We start from the raw sequence: 18,509 nt of genomic DNA, 5'->3' as shown, positions 1-18,509 counted from the left end.
ACAAGTTGAGTGTTTCTTCAGGAACTGGTAATAAGTAATATGTGTATTGACTGGAATGTTATGTGGAAGTCAGTTTTCTGTGGAAAGAAGTAAATGAAAGAGAAGAAAAATGATGGGACGCTAGACGGGGAGAGCGCTGAGTTACTTACAAAGAATTCTTTCCCAGATATCTGGCTGGTGGGTCTTGCCCACATGCTCAGGGTCTAACTGATCGACAAATTTGGGGTCAGGAAGGAATTTTCCCCCAGGTAAGATTGGCAGAGACCCTGAGGGTTTTTTGCCTTCCTCTGTAGCATAGGGCACGGAAGATTTAAATTAGTGTAAATGGTGGATTCTCTGTAACATGAAGTCTTTAAATCATGATTTAAGGACTTCAGTAACTCAGCCAAAGGTTGGGATTAGTGAATAGCAGAACTTCTGGATAACACTATGTGTGTCCAACTTCAAAACATCTTTCTTCAAGGCACTGACTCTAGAGAGATTCGCGTGCCTGGTGTGTGTCATGAAGAATTAAATCAATCGAAACCTTGTATCAAAAAGTAACCAAAATGTTGTTTATTAGCAAAAGAAATCGTATCGTGACATATTGTACTGCATGAAAAAATCATTAACTCCATAACAAACTGATATTCAAAATAAGTAAATTATGAAATTCAAGAAAACAGGTTAATAGCACCACAAGTGATTTATTCAGATAATATCAGAGGGTCTTCACAAGGGGGTGCAATGCCCAATAAAATAACTGAAGGATATCGGAACACGTGCACATATAATGTCACAAAAAAGCAGTTATATGTAAGCCTGTCTCAACATTATTATTTCTCAGAAGCAGAGAAATTTCCTCAGTGTCATCAGGTTAAAGCAATTGTACAACTATGGAGAACTGTAACATTGCACCTTGTCTCTGTTTTTATTTATACAGCACCATAATACACGTGAGAAAATGAATTTCCAAGGTTTTATTTGTACTAACTTCAAAACATTAAAAAAGTACAGTAGGATTTATAATTCATTAACAAGCAAACTGCAGAAGCTGAGACTGTGTGGGTGCCACCTATCTGAATGAAGTGAAAAACTGCCCACGTTCTTTGATCAACATAATCCAACATATATATAACGTAGCTGACAATTGTGAATAAAATGATTGTCACTTTCACGTTAAGTGTGCGTCTGACAGATAGGATATTGACAATCAAAATGAGGTGAAAGGACACCCCAAATTCTGCCAGGTTTTTAATTTTTCATAAGCAAGTCACTATTGTGAGGTGGTCATAATTAATCTGTAGGGGCTGGTTCCTGTATTTATTTTGTGAACACTACACAGGAGGGATCCAAGTTCTATTATTACACAGTGGTGTGTGAAATCAGATGGATCTACTGCCATTTTCCACCTCTCAGTCTCCATAAACGTATGTATAAAACTCCCATTTAACACTATGATATATCTGGTGGTAGGCACTGTCCAGGACACAAAACAGACAGTCCTTGCTATGCAGAGTTTACAATCTAAAACCATCACTGATGGCAGCAGTCTGCATGCATCACAGGGAGAACAGACCCCTGTAAATGTTTAAGCCGAACAATCAGAGCTCACCTCCACTCAGAAATTGCACATTACATATTACATTTATAAATATTATCCAGTTGTTGTTGAATCTGTGGGAAAACAAACAAACACCCTCTGGCCAAATGCATAATAAATCTATAAGAGTCATATCAGATCTTTGACAACTACAAATATTGATTTTTTTTTTTTTTTAGGTATGTCTGTGTGACCTTGGTATAGCAGTAAACCAGGTACCTGAGCTACCAAAAAATGAATCTGAAATTGATGAATCCATGATGAGCCACATCAGGAAATATATAGAAATGGGGGACACAGCTAAAGGAATCAGTCACACTTCATAGTGATGTTCCATTTATAAATAGGTTGAAAAGGGTTAATACAGGAGCAATGATATTATACGCATGTTGCAGACATAAGATACAGATGTTTATCAGCACATCAGTAGAATGTGTCAACTGATTATAAGCAAATTGTTGGACTCTATAACAATTGATTAACCATTGTTGCCTAGTGGCCAGTGAACTGTACCCGGACTCCGAAGACTATTCTTGGCTCTGCTGGCTCCCCTTGGGCAAGTCAGTTCCCTTCTCTGTGCCCCAATGTCCCCATCTGTAAAAAGGATAATGAAACTGATCTCCTTTATTATTATTTGTAAGCTATTTATAAATGGAACCTTCATATAAAGTGTGGGTGGAATCATTAAACACCAGAGTTGCAGTTGCTCTACTGCAGTCAGAACAAGTTTTGGATTTTTTCCCCCTCCCTTAAAAACTTTTTTTTTTTAAATGAAGAGAACCTTTTTAAGAACTATGATACATGTTGTTCTGTGGAGGTTTTTTAAATCATGAGGGAAACCTAAAACCCTAAAATTTCCAGACAGTAAAGAGTATCTGCTGCTTTACTTCCAGTTTGCACAGAGCTGGAACTTAAAGCCTGGGGGATGAGTGTGTGTTCCAGGCCTCACACAGTTTAAAGTGCACCCAGGAGCGTAAGGGCTACTGATAAGTTCAGAAATCAATGCAGATAAGACAATATTGTTTAATCAATACAAGGCAAGGTGTGCTTGCGCACACCCTACTTTCTAGTGCATCATGTAGTAGAGCAACTGTTTCATCTGTACTGTATGTGATTGAGGGTCCAGGGAGAAAAGGTTTGGTATCTCATCAACATCAAATGTCAGTTTAGAATAATGCTAAGAGATTCATTAATGTTTCTACAGCACCATGAACATGTAACACACTACAGTACAAAAGTGCTAAGAGTGATCATTGTAAGCGACAATTTGAACATTTATACGGGTCTTTGCTAAACACTGTGTCTGATATAAGGATGCTGCACTGCAGTGTTCATCTTCCAGCATTATTAAACCACATTAGAAAGAACTGTTCTCATTAAAATCACTCTAGAGTTTGCGTAAATATTTGACTGCCAGAAATGTTGTTATGAAAGTGGTGCAGCGTAAAATAGAAGTCAGTGTTGGTAGAGATACCACATGAAAGGGCCAACGTTTTCTCCACTGGGTGTCTCACACAGTCCAGCTTTGAATGAGGTAGCTCAATTGTGAGTTGAAGCATGGGAGGATGCATTGCTGTCCAGCACTCTATATTCTTCCCTTTTTCCACAAGATTATAAAAATACTAGTACATTTAATTTTTTTTTTTTTTACAATTTATAAAAAGCTTTTACAAAAAATGTGCACTCTCAAACTTCTGTTCCATCATGTAAATTGTTGTGAACTTTCACCTCTAAGTTCACTTGTTTGACCTTAGCACCTTTGACCTTGTAGGCACCCTCACTGTCGCTTAATATATTGATATTCCTCACAGTGCAGTATTGTCTGTTTATGTTCTTCTCCGCTCTTTCTGTGTTTTTCTTGGGTACTTCTATCTTGGTGTTGAGCGGATACTCCTCCATGACATCTTTGGCTGGCTTTTTCTTCTTCTTCTGCTTTCGACATTTCCTGGTTATGAAGCAAAATAACAGGAGCACAAGTAACAGCAGCATGATGGCAGCAAAGGCACTTCCTATGGAAGCCCCTGTCTGTGATAAAGATGCAGCCACTACTACTTGCTGAACCTCCAGACTCAGCGATTTCATGTTAGTGCCATTCTTGACTTGGTCACCTTCATTGTCATAGATCAAGGAATCATCCAGAATCAGCCTGCCGTTGTTGTCCACCAGGTCCCTGCGGCCACGTTTCAGGTGGTGAGTGAGAGAACGTTGAACACGAGGCCCTGCAATGGTTTCTGGGCCGATAATATAGATCACCTGAAGGTACCACTGGTGTCCAGCTTCCACCTTTATGACAGAACATACACACAACAGACTTTACCCTGGTACTTTAGCTAAAGTTATGCTAGAATTCTGTTCAAAGCAGATGGAAATGGGCAAGTGCTACCGTAAGCTAGGGACAAATGGGTGTTACAGGTCCCTCTCTATGCCTGATTCACAGATGATATGGATCTGTTACAATCCTTGGGGAGCTTTTGCTCAAGCTGTAGCAGCTCGTGGTTTTAGCTCTGGTGGTCCCCATTTAGTTCTCCATGTGTTGATGGCGCTGGAAGCCATCACACTATCACGTAGTTTGATGGCCAATAGCAATATAATAACCATTTGAGCTGACCAAAATATAGGGGCAAATATTCCACCGAAAATGTTGTCAATATTTTGTTTAAATGTTAATCATGTTTAAATGTTCTAGAAATAACAATAATAAATAATGATAATAATAAATAGCTGGTTGGATTTTTTAAAATTTCCTTTTTGTGTCAACATTTTTTAAGCCTGACCCCCCCCCAAAAAATTCATATTTTTTTCATTTTTAACTTCTTAAAGAGTTTGTTGAAAGTTTTTGATTTTTGAAAAAAATTAATTGCTTCAAAATTTTTTGAAAGAACGGTAAAATAATTTTTTTGTAAATGTGTTTACTTTTTTGACCAGCTCTGATAACTATGATAATAATACTAATACATTATCCATAAATAATAACTATTTTAAAAGAGACTCTTTGCTGAGTGGCTTGGAGAACTAACCGTCATTGTAAAAATAATTACAAATATATTTTAAAAACCTGAAATACAGAACTGTCCTATGAAAGATCAAATAAATAAATCCAATCTGGGAGCTGGGTGGGGAGCTGAACTGAATTTTGGATCTCCAGTTTGTGTTTTGGAGCTTGTCTGACCTGTGTTCACAGTCTAATTCAGGATCTGAGCTTGAAAAATATTGAGCAGCCCTAAATCCAAATTGAGTGCAATGGGAAAATGTGGGAAAAGCATAGGGGGAGGAAAGATAACACACATTTGTTTAATACAATTTATAAAATTCTCCCATCTAATGCCTCTTCTTCCAACATAAGATGCCTTTATCTCAGGGAAGAGCAAGTTCCTTGTCTGAGGGTCCACCATAGCAAAGGTATGATTATATACTGCCTAAGGGGCTGAATCAATGTGAACTGGAGTCAATAGGAACCTTCAAATTGACTAACATACAGTTCTTGTTACGTACACACTGATCGATAGCTTCCTTCATGTAATTCCTGACAATGCAGGTCTCGTCTATATTCTAGACTTGCTCCTTGAGTCTTATCCTGATGGGTAGCTGTGTGCAGACAGTGCCCATCTTTGGATTCCACCTTTGTAACTGAGTGGTGATGACCCAGTGAGAGCTGCTGAGTACTCTACAGTCCTACTGACTCCAGTAGACGTTAAGGAGGCTCAGCACATTCCCAGACTCAGTGCTAAGGCTCTGGGCTGGAATTCTGAAATCCACTTCCTACACAAAGATTAGCATTAAAGGAAGTAGATAAGGAAGTTAATATGAGCTGGGTTCAATGAGAGTCTGCATCAGTACAGAGATCTGGGCTAGTGGATCCCAGTACAGAATCAGGGCCCTAAATCGTTGAAGAGTGTTTCTGGTGCTAGTAAATGCGAGCTGCCTTCCTCCATAGAAAATTAGATAAAGACTGCAGGGCTTGCCCTAGTGCGTGTTGGACTTCTATATGTGCAGGGTCCGGCCTAGAGTCTATAAAGCACAAAGCACCTTGGACTGTCCATATCACAGTCTGTTTTGTGGTACTGTACATCTCATTCCACACACCTTGTAGAGAGCATCCACTTTCATCGTAAATCCATCCACTCCTGGCATGCTGCTCACCAAGTGGAAATCAGACAATTCAGAGGCAAAGTGGGCATCAAAAGGTACGTCGTGGAAGTACTTATCAGTTACTTCTGGTTGGTTTCGGTCCTGGAATTTACAGAAAGCAATGTGTACCGAAGAAATGTGAACACACACTACTGGTGAATCATGCTTTAGGAGCAAACTGGCAACCAAGCATGACAAAATGACTTTTGGTTAATGTGTTATAGGAGGCAACAAAATGACGCAAGCAGAGTATCTCTCTCTCTCATGTCTTTGTGCCCCCTATTTCCATACTGAACCTGGCATGGCCCTCTCCCACTCTCTTCTTGTGCATCAACAGGCCACACTTTTGAGTCAAAACTTCCTTAAAACACACTCCTTCCATAACTCTTGGTGTTAATCCAAAGACATAATTGTCTTTATTCCTAATATTGCCTTTTATATTTTTCCCCACAAATCTATCCAGTTACCATTATTTTCCCCACAGAGTTACTTCTGTGCATCCTGTTATAGTCCTGCTACTCTTCCAGCTTCTTACTTTAACTTCCCTTCTTCCTGCAAAGACCAAGACACAGCCAACAATTCCCTGGCTGAACTGGATTCAGTAGGACTTTGCTAAAAAGCACTGCTCAATCAAACATAAAAGTGAACACTGAGGCCCTGCTACTGCGTTGAGATCAATGCAAGTATGTGTCTGGGTCACAATGAATTAGCTACAGCCACATGAGACTAAGCAGGTCACCTCTGCAGACCTTTCAGTTGGGAAGCAAAAATCCAGGTCCGAGAGTAATGCCCACATTTCTCAGCTAAAAATCAAACCCAAGTCCCAGGTCCTTGCAAGTGGTTGTGCAAAATGCTTGCTCCTAGGCCGTAGGTAAGAATAATTTTTAAGAACATGCAGTTCTCACAGCATAGGAAATAATTATAATTGTAACTTGATTTATAGTATTTCATATTTTGTTTGGAATAGACCATTCCTAGATTAGATTTATTAAATTAAATACCCCAGTGTAGCCAGAGATTTTTGTCTCGAGATATTTGAATCTGCTGGACAGAATATCCGGTGAAAAGGGTTGCAGAAAAACCTCAAAAGGGGCTTAAAATTAAGAATAAAAATGAAGTAATTTATTAAACAAACAAGGAGTGGTATCAGTATCTGGACATTCTGTGGTATTTAAACATTGATAAGTTTTAGGAAAAGGATCTTTAGGTTAAGAATTTGCAAGTGTATCTGACGTAGGCATTGGAAAATAGCTTCCCTCTCTGTTCACTCCTAGCCCCTCCTCTATCCATTTTGATGTTCTCACTCCTAACGTCACCCTTCCCCTACCTGAAACTACCCGCTGTATATAGAGCTATATATAGAGCAGGCAGTTTGTAGAGAGCTGATCACCTGAAGGGCAAGAGCTGAACTCAAAGAACTTGCGGCAAAGAAAGGAGCTCCATGGTGGAAGAAGGACCTTCGTGACGCCTTGAAAACATCTGAACAGCAGTGAGCATCACAGAAGCAAAGGTGCGCCTTAGGCTTGGACAACCAGGCTAACTGAGTCCCCGCTCTCTGTCCAAGCCTAGGTGATCCTTCCGCTAGGAAGGCGCACAGACAACTTACAGGCTGAGTCCCCGCTCCGTGTCTGAGCCTAAGGTGATCCTTGTTTCGGAGAGCTGCGTAGGTGCCTCTGGACTTACAGGCAAATGGGCTAACTGAGTTCCCGCTCTGTGTCTGAGCCTGAGGTAACTCTTAGTAGTTTTGGACAGAGCAGAAGGACCTTCCCTGACGAACAGAGGGATGTTTTAAAGGCTGTGTAAGTAAAGGTTACCTGAGTCTGCATGTCAATAAAGTTGGATGCTTGTGGCCTGAGTGAGATTCTCCCTCTCTACCCATCCAGCAACTGCCTGGCCTAACGCTTGTTGGATAATAGATGTTTAAGTATAGATGTGTATGGTTTATATAGAGTCTTAGGTATATTATTGTTCGATTAATAGTGGTAAGTATTATAGTATTAAGTCATAGTCATAGTATCTAGTTTCTAGTAGTTTAAGTAGTATTTAAGTATTATTCTCTGTAACAAGCCTAACACATAGATGCATGAAAAATCTGACTCATGGTACTAAGGGTATCTTTTATTGTGCTGCTGAATAGTAGCATGGCTGCCATCCAGGACCCTGGTAAATGTTAATTTCAAAGTCTGCACTTACAGTTCAACATGTGACAGGCTCTAGTAACTATTTCATACAGTGAAAGAGGATTTTTCTTAAATTGATGAGCAAACTTCCTTTTATATGCTGAGAGGGCCATTATTACAAATATATTTGTATAAACCTGCCTACTTCTACATTAAAAATGATGGCCAAATCACAAGGACCTTCCTCAATTTTTCCTAGTCTTGAGACCAATGGGAATGTGTCTGAATAAAGATTGAGGAAAAGCTGGGTAAGGTCCACAGGATCTGGACTTACATTTTATATGCTATAAAAACCCACCACCCTGCCCTTCACACAGTTGTGCAATAAGATGCTACTTGCATTAGGAACATATAAGAAAAAGTGGGATAGAGACAGCGCTGTAGGCAAATGTTTCAGTGAAAGCATACAGAACTAAAGGTGTGTCTACTAGAGGTGAGAACCTCACCCCTGCTCCAGCCCAGTTATGCCACCTAAAGGGGCTAGAGTGTCATAAAGAAGCCCTAAAGCTCTTGTATCCAGCCCAGGGAGGATTCCCCCAGTGCTGGAACTGTGGAATACAGGTGCAAGGCTGCCTCCTGAGGATCCCTTTAGCTCGCATACTAAAAACTGGAGCTTGGCTGTGGCAGCACGGGTGGCAGCTCGGGCTAGCAACCCTAGTACAAACTCGCCTGATCCCTGGGTACATATTCGGCTGGCTAGCCTGAGCTGCCATGGTCACACTGTTTTTAGCACATGAGCACATATCTGTCTACCTGCCATGGGAACAATGCTGCAAAATTTGAGACAAAAAAGCCTGATGTAGACCAGGCCTGAGAAGAATGATTGAACAGACTCAGGTAAAAAATGTGAGCTTTGAACCGGACAAACAGTCTAGGGTGTTTGTGAAGAAGAGAAAGTGAATTTAATCTTCATGAAAGGTGCTGGATCAACAACCCTAGGGCATGAGGTTGTTTTGTACGCAGAACATGCACAGTGTAGACAACAGCTGGGCAAGCTTCTTCTCCTGTCTAGTCGGGGCCTGCCTAGACTAGGAAAATGCGGTGCCATTTCACAAACACGTTAGCTAAACACAGGGACCTTAGGGTTATTCATAAGGAGCTAAAGTGTGTTTTAACATCACTGCCTTTGTCTAAACGAAGTGTCCCGTGATGTTTAAAACATGCTATTTAAGATGTGCTTGCTACCTGCTTCATTTTTCTCATCTGGACAAGGCCTCGTTGTGTCTCAAACCTGACCTGGGTTAGAAAGCAATTTAGTCTCCATCTTCATTCAGTAATTTTGTGATGGGAACCGTGTCTTTGAGATTTACTCAACCTCACTGGCTCTCCACAGAATTTTATCAGAACAAAGAAAATATCAGAAATCCAAAGTGTTCCTGTGACTGGTTCTCACACAGTTTAGCAAAGAGATTGTTCCAGAATCTACCCTAACATAATCACTCATAACTCAAAGGCTGCCACAATTCAGTGTCACTATTTTGTCCAGTGTACAACTTACCAGTAGCAGAAATCTGTGTTTTAGGTGCTTGTTGGGTTGAATACAGCCATACTGTGGCCCCTCATTATAGATTGTTCCAGTGGGGTCAAAGAAAGGCACATAACCATCCTTGCCTGTACAGAGATAGACTTTTTCCAGCTGTAGTTTGTAGGCAGCATTTAGATTTTGTTCGGGATTCCAAAGCACACGGCCATATAGGATTTGACCTGAGAAGGTTGAGCGAATAATACTCATATTTATATACATTGTGGGGAAGGGGAAGAATTAGGAGGAAGAGGAGCAATTCAGAAAGACTAAAAAGACCACCTACAGAGCCAAATCGAACAAGGCTGGGCAATAGTATTATGATAGGGTTTAGAGTTGCCTATGTAGATGTATGTATATGTATATTGTGTTATGACAGTTATACAACTGTTATAGTCATGGTCTTACAGGGTTGTAGCATGATTCTGTAACACAGTATGCTCACATAGGCAAGAACAATCTCCAATATTACATCATTTTTCTCACACAATAGTAGATGCTACACAGATGGACCCTTTAGATAAAGTAAATTAACAAGGGGAAGAAAAAGGTCTTACCCTTTGAAAAAGCTCCTTTGTAATCCATTTCTGCCAAAGATATTTCAGAGTTAGTGGGATCCATCAAAAATACTTTCTCATTGTTACAGAGTTGAAACTCTGTGTTCAGAGAGTATACGACAGGAACCGGGCGGTTTGTCTGCTGGAAGGCAATTGGGATCAAAAATCTAAATTGGGGGGGAGAGAAAAAGGAGACACAGATTGGACTTGTCCACACACATAAATTGTGCCACTTTAAACATACTCATATAGTTAAATCGGTACACACCGCCCTAAAATGGACACAGTTATGTTGGTAAAAAGGTACTTATGCTGGTCTAAGTTTATTGCCATATGGGAAAGGGAATAAGCTATATTAGTATAAAGCACCTTTATACAAGTAACTGCATCCACACTAAGATTATACTGGTATAATTATTTCAGTGAAAAATCTCACCCCGAAACAATACAGTTCTACAAAATCTGTGTGTAGACTAGATCTTAGATCCCTGTCTTCCCCTGAGATGCAGCTGTCACACATCAGCATTTTCCTTCAGAGATGCAGCATCTGCTAAGAGCATGGGAGTCTATAGAAGAACCCAGCAGCTGTGGTACTATTTTTTTTTTATACTTTTGAGTTTTATTTTCTACTATTTACATGCTCACACTGGAGCAGCACGGGCACAATGTTCATTATTATCAAACTGCAGTTGCTTGATAAAAGGATATGCATCAAGGGTGAAATTTTCTCTGCTGCAGAAGGCTGGTGCACACTAAGCTTATGGAAGGGCTGTCCAATGGGACCAGAGACACAAGGTGGCTGAGGCAGTATCTTTTACTGGACCAACTTCTGTTCAGGGGCTAGTAGGGAGATTAGTTGTGGGCACCTGCAAGCCTGGAACTGAGACTGACTAAACCAGCGTTGATCTGGGGGTTGCAGGCTGGCCAAGGGAATGGCCATAAGTTCCACATACTCAAATGCCCCGTAACAGATGGAGAGAAGCAGTGGCCACTAACCCAGCTTTAGTAGTGATCAAAGAAGAATCATAGATTAAGACAGTGAATTTCATCTTCCACAACTCAACTCCTGCTTAGTACCCTGAATGGAACCCAATTACTCAGGCTGCATGTGGGCTTATTCAGGCAGTGAACTTCACCCCAAAAGGAGAACGAGAACAATATGGGTCTGATTTTCAGAGGTCCTGAGCACTGCATCTCCCACTGACTTCAACTGGAGCCACTGACAGTCAGCACCTGTGACAATCAGACTTATGTTACTCCACAGATTGTCTTTGACAGAAGCAAAAGAAAACAAAAAAGGTATCTTACTTTCTCCTGCCTTTCTGACCACCTTTTGCTGACATCCATGCCAAGTGCTCCGAAGTAATGAAACTTGCTGTGTTACAAACGGTTCTGAGCGGCTCCAGTCAAAGTATAGCTTTAATGTTGAGAAAGCCCTGTTCTACTATTTTGGTGGCGGATAATATCAGTCACTGCTAGAATCCAAAGCCAATAGGGAATTTTCTCCCTTCTCCTTTCGGCTATTGTAGCTCATGTCGAATGCCTGCTGTGTGCACGAAAGCGATGCAGACAGACAGACAGTGTCTTTGTAAAGCTAGCACAAAGGCAACACAGCGATTTAAGCCATTTCAGCTTGTGGTGCTGTGTACACTCTTCCTCCTCCTCCTCTGGGGACATATTCCACTGTACACGTTCTATTTGAATAACTCAGCGGCTTTATTGAATATCCATGAAATTCATGTGCCCCAACCACATTCACATCTCAGTATAATTACCCCTCATTCCTATAACCACACACTTAAGATTTCTTTCATAGGATGGTTCTTCATTTCTAAACCCACAGACTATCAGTTACTCATACGCTCCACTCCCTTGAGGTTAACAAATTTGTAACCACTCTGAACTCAGGCCTGGCCTTCTGAGTGACCAGTGCAACAGGAGAACAGTGCATCTCCTCACCTTTCTGGGGCATGAGCAGTGCAAGCCAATGGCTTGTCTCCTGGGTCAATCCACGGCTGCGTGGGCTGCACCGTACAAGGGATTAAGTAGATTGTGTACTCTCCAGAATAGTCCTTCCTGGAAACAGATGCGAGATGCCATGGTTACCATATTCATCTGTGAGTTGTTTACCTGCCTAGAAACATTTATCAGATGGGCATTTGCATAGCTTCTTGCATCCAGCATTTTCTCAGTAGTACAAATGACGAAAGTTTTGAACCAGACCAGATCAACAACAGATGTAACTCCATCAACTCTAGTGGAGTTACAGCAGAGATAAGAATTTGGTGGTTCCAATGTTTAAAGATTCCCTCTTTATTTGCCTAGGTGCAGGTTGAGAGACAAGGGGTCATTTACTAAAATGATAGCAAGAAAAGCAGAGTGAATGAAAATATTTCTGGACCATAGCATAATTACCTATATTAAGCATAGCCTTAATTTTAATTAAACTACGAAACACAGAGATTGAAATTCTGCTTTAAAGTGCAAATATGACTGCAACCTTAGGAATTGAAGTCACTACCAGTACCTCCATGCTACTTACACAGATGTTTTATTTTCCCCTAAAATGAATTCAGTACACTTGGAAGGAACTGGATTGACAGCCCTGGAGACTAAGCTCTTCCTTTATCCACATGACAGATATAGCATTGGCTGTAGCAGCGAAAGCTGCCCTCCTGTGTGCCTCATCTCAAAACCTTGAAGTAATGCAGGTTCCATAACCCATTCAATTTGAGCTCCCTCAAACGAGCCTACACACAAAGCAAATAGTGATGACTGAACTTGAGCCCAATGAATCCCCTTTAAATGGGCCACCACCAACTCTTGTTATGAGGATCTATTTAGGTAGTGCCATAAAGATATACAGTGCTTACTGACATAGGGCCAGATTCTAACCCCTATGCTCAGGGCTAAGTAGCATTTCATTCTAGAAGTAGTCCCACTGAGTGAGGGTATCAGAATCAGACCCATAGGTAAGATACACTCCCTGTTGTAAAGGGCCTAAAATTTAAGGTAAACCAACGCAAGACAGGACATACTGAGAAGAAGAGAGGAGGCAACTGGATGAGGAGAAGGAGGGGTTTTGAAGAAGTGACATTTACATAAGACGATACAGAGCATAGCTAGAGGAGGAAGACAGAGGAACCATCAGATAATAACAAAATTAGGCTCGATTCAGCTGTTGCTATAGAAGTGAATGGAAACCTTATTCTCAGTTGCCTTGATCTTGTGTAGTCATTTACCCCAGAGCTACATGTGTGCAGGGCAACTGAAAATCTGGCCCCAAGACCCCATATTTTATTACCAATCCCCTGAACTATAAAGGCCGCTACAAACAGATAGGCTATTAATATGGTGGGAAGTTCTTGGAGAGTCAAAAACTTATGAGCGTATTAAAAAGCCCTGATCATGTTCAGGATATCCGACAGGTTTCCATTCACTTATTACTCCTCCATTCTTCTATCCTCTGTCCAAAAGAGCCTTTCTGCTGAAGCAAGATCCAAAGGGATTAGAGGATTTATCAAGGCCACCCAGGAGATAAAGAGAAATAGAGTTTCATGCTAGTGGCTAATGTTGTAACAGCAGAGAGAAAAATTAAGTGCTAGTATGACAGAACTGGGCACTTCACTCAAGGATGTTGTTAATACTGACATTCTCAACACGCATGAACACCATTCCACTGATGGAAGCTGTAAAGCCAACTGTACCCACAGTCCTTCTTCCTCACCTGTTATAGGAGCTGGTTGCCCTCCACAGCTGATATGGGGAGTCAAAAGTCTGTGCACTCCACAAAAGCTGTAGATCAAACTCAATCCCTCCTAGGTGGTCTGGAGTCATTATAAAAGACTTCACATCTGGTAGAGTGTGGTGCTCCATCACGAAATGCCCTGTATGGAGGAAAACAAATACATCACCTCTGGATACACAGCCTTCCTGAAAACCTATCTTGAAATCACGCACTGCAGAGGCGATCAGTAGAATACCCAATGTTCCATTAAAGGTTTAAAATAAAACAAAATATGAAAAGATCCAATCTTGGAAATCTTAACTCAGTGGGACAACTCAGGTGAGTAACAGCTACTAGTGAGAGTCAGGATCAAGCCTGCCCTAAGAAAGATTTGCAGGCAACACAATGGTAAAAATACTGGCAGCTGATGTCCAGTAGCATTCCCACTGTTGCTAGCCATGGTGGTACTGCACTGGTGCTAGAGCAACAATCAGGATTTCAAAAAGTCCTTTATCTAGACAAGGCCATGTCTGCAAAGAGCAGTTCACTCTGATGGCAGCCAGCAAACTCTGGTGTTTAGGAACCTCACTCCACCCAGCTGCCTACCATTAGTGCCAGCACGTTCATTGCTGGCACTGAGAATCCCCAATACCTGGCATTAAACTGTGCTGCTCTGGTTCCCTGGAGCACGGGTGCTTGAAGGAAATACACCACCAGGCAGAGGGCACAGCTGTGCTGCTCTTGATGAGAACAAGTGTCAAAGGAGGAAGGCAGACAGAATATCACAAGTCATTCCCAATACAGGTAAATTATGGGGCAAATAAATTAAGGGAACAAACACCAACTAGCTGAGAGGGTAACAGCAGAAAAGCAAATTGGCCTTTGGATAAAAATAAGTTCTTTGAATATGAACTTTGCCCTTAGCCATCTACAACGACCCTAGTACTTTATTATCACTGTCCTCAGGACCAATCAATATTTGTATGACGTTCTAAATCAAAGCTGATATTCTTACCTCTGAATTTGGCATGGGTCTTGAACTCAATAACCAGCCGGCCATCCTCTCGGATGTAGATCCTTATGATCTGCAGCCTGGCGGACAGAACGCTGTCTGTCTGAATCCCTGCATGAAGAGAAAGTGAATGCAACAGCAAGGGGACAGTCTAGAACATCTGCTTGCAATAAATGCATTTCCATCACTGACATAAATTCCAGAGGTAGAGAATCTACAATACACACCTAGGGCTCAATCTTTGCAACTCTTACTCAATGTGAGTAGCGAGACTACTCATGGGAGGGTGCAGGATTGGGCTCACAGTTTCAACTGGTTGGGAATTTATCGATGAAATGTTTCTCTTTGGAAAATTCCTATTTGTCTAAACATATCAGGATAGACTTTCTGGACAAAATGAGAGAGACACAACCCAGAACAGTCCATAGTCTGGTGGTTAGAGAGCACTCACCTGGGATGTGGGAGATGCAGATACAAGTCTCTGCTCAGCCTGATTCAGAGCATTGGCTAGTCTGCAGTGGTGCACGCTCTCATGTTTTTTTGTGAAAATTTTTTAAAGGTCTTGGTTTTGTTCTGACGCAGAATGAAAACAAATTCCAAAACCTCATTATGTTTCACAAAACAGAATCCTTGCCCTACTCACCACAAGCACAGGGTTCAGGGAGAGGGGCAAACCGGAGGGAAATTAAATACAGTAGAACCTCAGAGTTATGAACACCTCAGGAATGGCGGTTGTTCGTACCTCCTAAATGTTTGTAACTCTGAACAAAACGTTAGGGTTGTTCTTTCAAAAGTTTATAACTGAACCTTGACTTATTACTGCTTTGAAACTTTACTATGCAGAAGAAAAATGTTGCTTTTAACCATCTTAATTTAAATGAAACAAGCACAGAAAGTTCCCATGCCTTGTCAAATCTTTTTTTAAACTTTCCCTTTATTTATTTAGTGGTTTATGTTTAACACAGTACTGTACTGTATTTGCTTTTTTTGGGGGGGCGGGGCGGGGGTCTCTGCTGCTGCCTGATTGTGTACTTCCGGTTCCAAATGAGGGATGTGGTTGACCGGTCTGTTCGTAACGCTGAGGTTCTACTGTACATACAGCTTGACTAAATGGAAAGCATGGGCTCACACACAAGATGTACAACACCTACATCCAGGTGTAAGTGTTGGTTCTTTGGTGTATTCATCAAAAAAAGAGAGGCATTGTGCAGAGTTTATAGCTGACAGTAATTGAACAAAAGTCAGTTTGGACCAACTATTGGGGAAAAGTTGCAAAAGGTGAGATCTGTCAGACTGTGGCAGGAAGCACCAACATTTGAATAATTTCAAAGAGAGATGGAGGAAAGTATATACACAAAGTATATCACGATGAACAATCTTTCCAGGTCAGTGAAAGGACTATATGACCTAATAGGTCTTTTCCAGCTGCAATTTCTATGATTCAATGAAGGCTCTTTCATTTGTTAACAGATAGAGATAAGAAGTTGAAGGACAACTCCCCTTGCTAGATATTTACAATTTAAGGGGCTGAGCATGTGTGTCCTAACTCAAACAGAACTCCCATGTACTTCAGCAAGTTGTGCCCAAAGTGAGGACTACAGTACAAGAGTAACAGCTGAGAAAAGAGGAAATACATGCCAGTATACCTGTCCTCCAGAGAACAGTGTCATAGAAGAAGGAAAATTCCATCTCTGTGTGATGTTCAAGAGAGGCCCAGCCTCTTGGTGCGGTCACATAAATGTAGGACACATAGAGAGGGACATGGACTGTCAGGAAGGACTGGGCAGAATCTCGCACCTGTCAATCAAACAAAAAGATGTTTAGGGATTATTTTTGTGAAAGATGCTGGTACCGGTCCATAACAATGTTTTGTAGATTTATTGTAACTAATAAACCAATGCAATTCAGATTCTGTCATAGAAAGAGCAAAAAGTGAAAGCAGCATTCATAAAATTCTTCTTCCATAGGCCTGGGTCTTGTGCCACATGGGTGCCAAGCTCTTTCCACAAAGAGAATCATAGATATCCTACATACAGGATGTACAAAGGGAGGATGCAGTATTTCTAAGGCATTGTAAAGTCTTGCACACCCCCACCAAGGGTCAGACATTAGGAATAATCAATTGCATAAATACAAAATGGGAAATGACTGCCTGGGAAGCAGAAAAGGATGTGGTCAAACTAAGTATGAGTCAACAATGTAAAACTGCTGCAAAAGAAGCAAACATAATTCTGGGATGTATTAGCAGGAGCGTTGTAAGCAAGAAACGATAAGTAATTCTTCCGCTCTACTCAGCACTGATAAGGCCTCAACTGGAATATTATGTCCGATTCTAAGCACCACATTTCAGGAAAGATGTGGACAAATTGGAGAAAATCCAGGGAAGAGCAACAAAAATGATTAAAGGTCTAGAAAACATGATCTATGAGGCAAGACTGAAAGAACTGGGTTTGTTTAGTCTGGAGAAGAGAAGATTAAAGGGGGACATGATAACGGTTTTCAAGTACATAAAAGATTGTTATAAAGAGGAGGGTGGTAAATTGTTCTCCTTATCCGATGAGGGCAGGACAAGAAGTAATGGGCTTAAATTGCAGCAAGGGAGATTTAGATTAGACCTTAGCAAAAACTTCCCAACTGCCAGGGTAGTTAAGCACTGGACAAATTACCTAGGGATGCTGTGGAATCTCTGTCATTGGAGGTTTTTAAGAACAGGTGGGACAAACACCTGTCAGCGATGGTCTAGATAATACTTAGTCCTGCCTCAGTGCAGGGGTCGGGACTAGATGACCTTCTGAAGCCCCTTCCAGCCCTACATTTCTATGAGCCTTCGATTATTGCTAATTAACGAAAAAGTATGGTTGGGAGGAGGGAAGCTTGTCTAGTCCTCCCTCTTGGAGCACAGATAATAAATAGTGTGCCTACAAACCGTTCCAGACCCCCTGATAACTGGAGTTTAATATATGAAATGGGCATGTATAAAAATATCAAATGATACCTATCTTTATACCTGATCATCATCATCTCGCACACACTGCCATTCTGGTACAGTGTTAAACAGATATTCTCCTTTGTTTATCAGTTTATAGTATGGAGGCAAATGTACCCAGGTGGAATTGGTGAAAGCTCTTTTTAAGTGCCTGAAGCATTCATTGCAGTAGATGTTTTGAAATAGCAAATATGTCGTTTATCCAGGGTCTTATTTAAGATTCTCAGGCATTAAGCAAATACTTACAGATAATAAAAGTTTGACTCAAGGGTTTATCAGACAAATAGTTTTCTTGATTTGCATGATAAAGGAATAAATGGCATTCCTAATGATTAAAGCCGGGATTTTGATAAATGCTCAAAGTTGGCCCTTCTCTGCTTTCACTGAAGTCAACGGTAATTGACCCAATGACTTACACGGGAACAGAATTAGGTCAGCATTTATTGCAGTTGAAAATCTCACTGTAATTGTCTGAAGCAGGCAAATTGGGTGATGTGCAGAGAGTCAGCTGAAAGCCTACAAACCATTCAAGACCCCCTGATAACTGGATTTCAATATATAAAATCAGCAGGTATAAAGATAACAGCTCAGTGGCTCATCACCGACAATGCTGGTTTTCAAAAATTATTGGAATAAAAGTAATTGTCACTAAAACGATTAATGAATTGCAGATGTGACTAAAGAAATCCTTTTACTGATTAGCATTTGAGAAATTAAAAATACCTTCCTCCCTACTCCCGATTCTGCTGGAAGAACATTGTATAAATACAAAGCTGTTCCTCCCCCACCTGAAACACTAGTGTTAGTCAAAGCTG

General features: G+C 41.0%; 1 protein-coding gene across 3 annotated transcripts in view; it reads right to left on the bottom strand.

The window, feature by feature from the left end:
• Positions 1-386: 386 nt before the first annotated feature.
• Positions 387-18,509, bottom strand: part of FRAS1 (Fraser extracellular matrix complex subunit 1) — a 295,321-nt gene continuing 277,198 nt past the window's right edge. Inside the window, exons 68-75 of one of the 3 annotated variants that reach the window (XM_067557075.1) lie at positions 16,355-16,505; positions 14,712-14,819; positions 13,697-13,856; positions 11,929-12,045; positions 9,970-10,136; positions 9,389-9,594; positions 5,666-5,812; positions 387-3,865 (exon numbers count right to left, since the gene is read on the bottom strand). In XM_067557075.1, coding sequence (XP_067413176.1) covers positions 3,269-3,865; positions 5,666-5,812; positions 9,389-9,594; positions 9,970-10,136; positions 11,929-12,045; positions 13,697-13,856; positions 14,712-14,819; positions 16,355-16,505 — 1,653 coding nt within the window. In that variant the 3' untranslated portion in view covers positions 387-3,268. Of the gene's footprint in view, positions 3,866-5,665; positions 5,813-9,388; positions 9,595-9,969; positions 10,137-11,928; positions 12,104-12,523; positions 12,720-13,696; positions 13,857-14,711; positions 14,820-16,354; positions 16,506-18,509 lie in introns of those variants that run through there. The other 2 variants (XM_067557076.1, XM_067557077.1) reach the window with 2 other exon arrangements.

The sequence above is a fragment of the Emydura macquarii genome, unplaced genomic scaffold (genome assembly GCF_026122565.2).
Source record: "Emydura macquarii macquarii isolate MOO-44397 ecotype Brisbane River unplaced genomic scaffold, CSIRO-AGI_Emac_v2 contig_1790, whole genome shotgun sequence".
Taxonomy (NCBI): domain Eukaryota; kingdom Metazoa; phylum Chordata; order Testudines; family Chelidae; genus Emydura; species Emydura macquarii.
The sequence above is the reverse complement of the archived record's forward strand: the minus strand, read 5'-3'. Positions and strand labels throughout refer to the sequence as shown.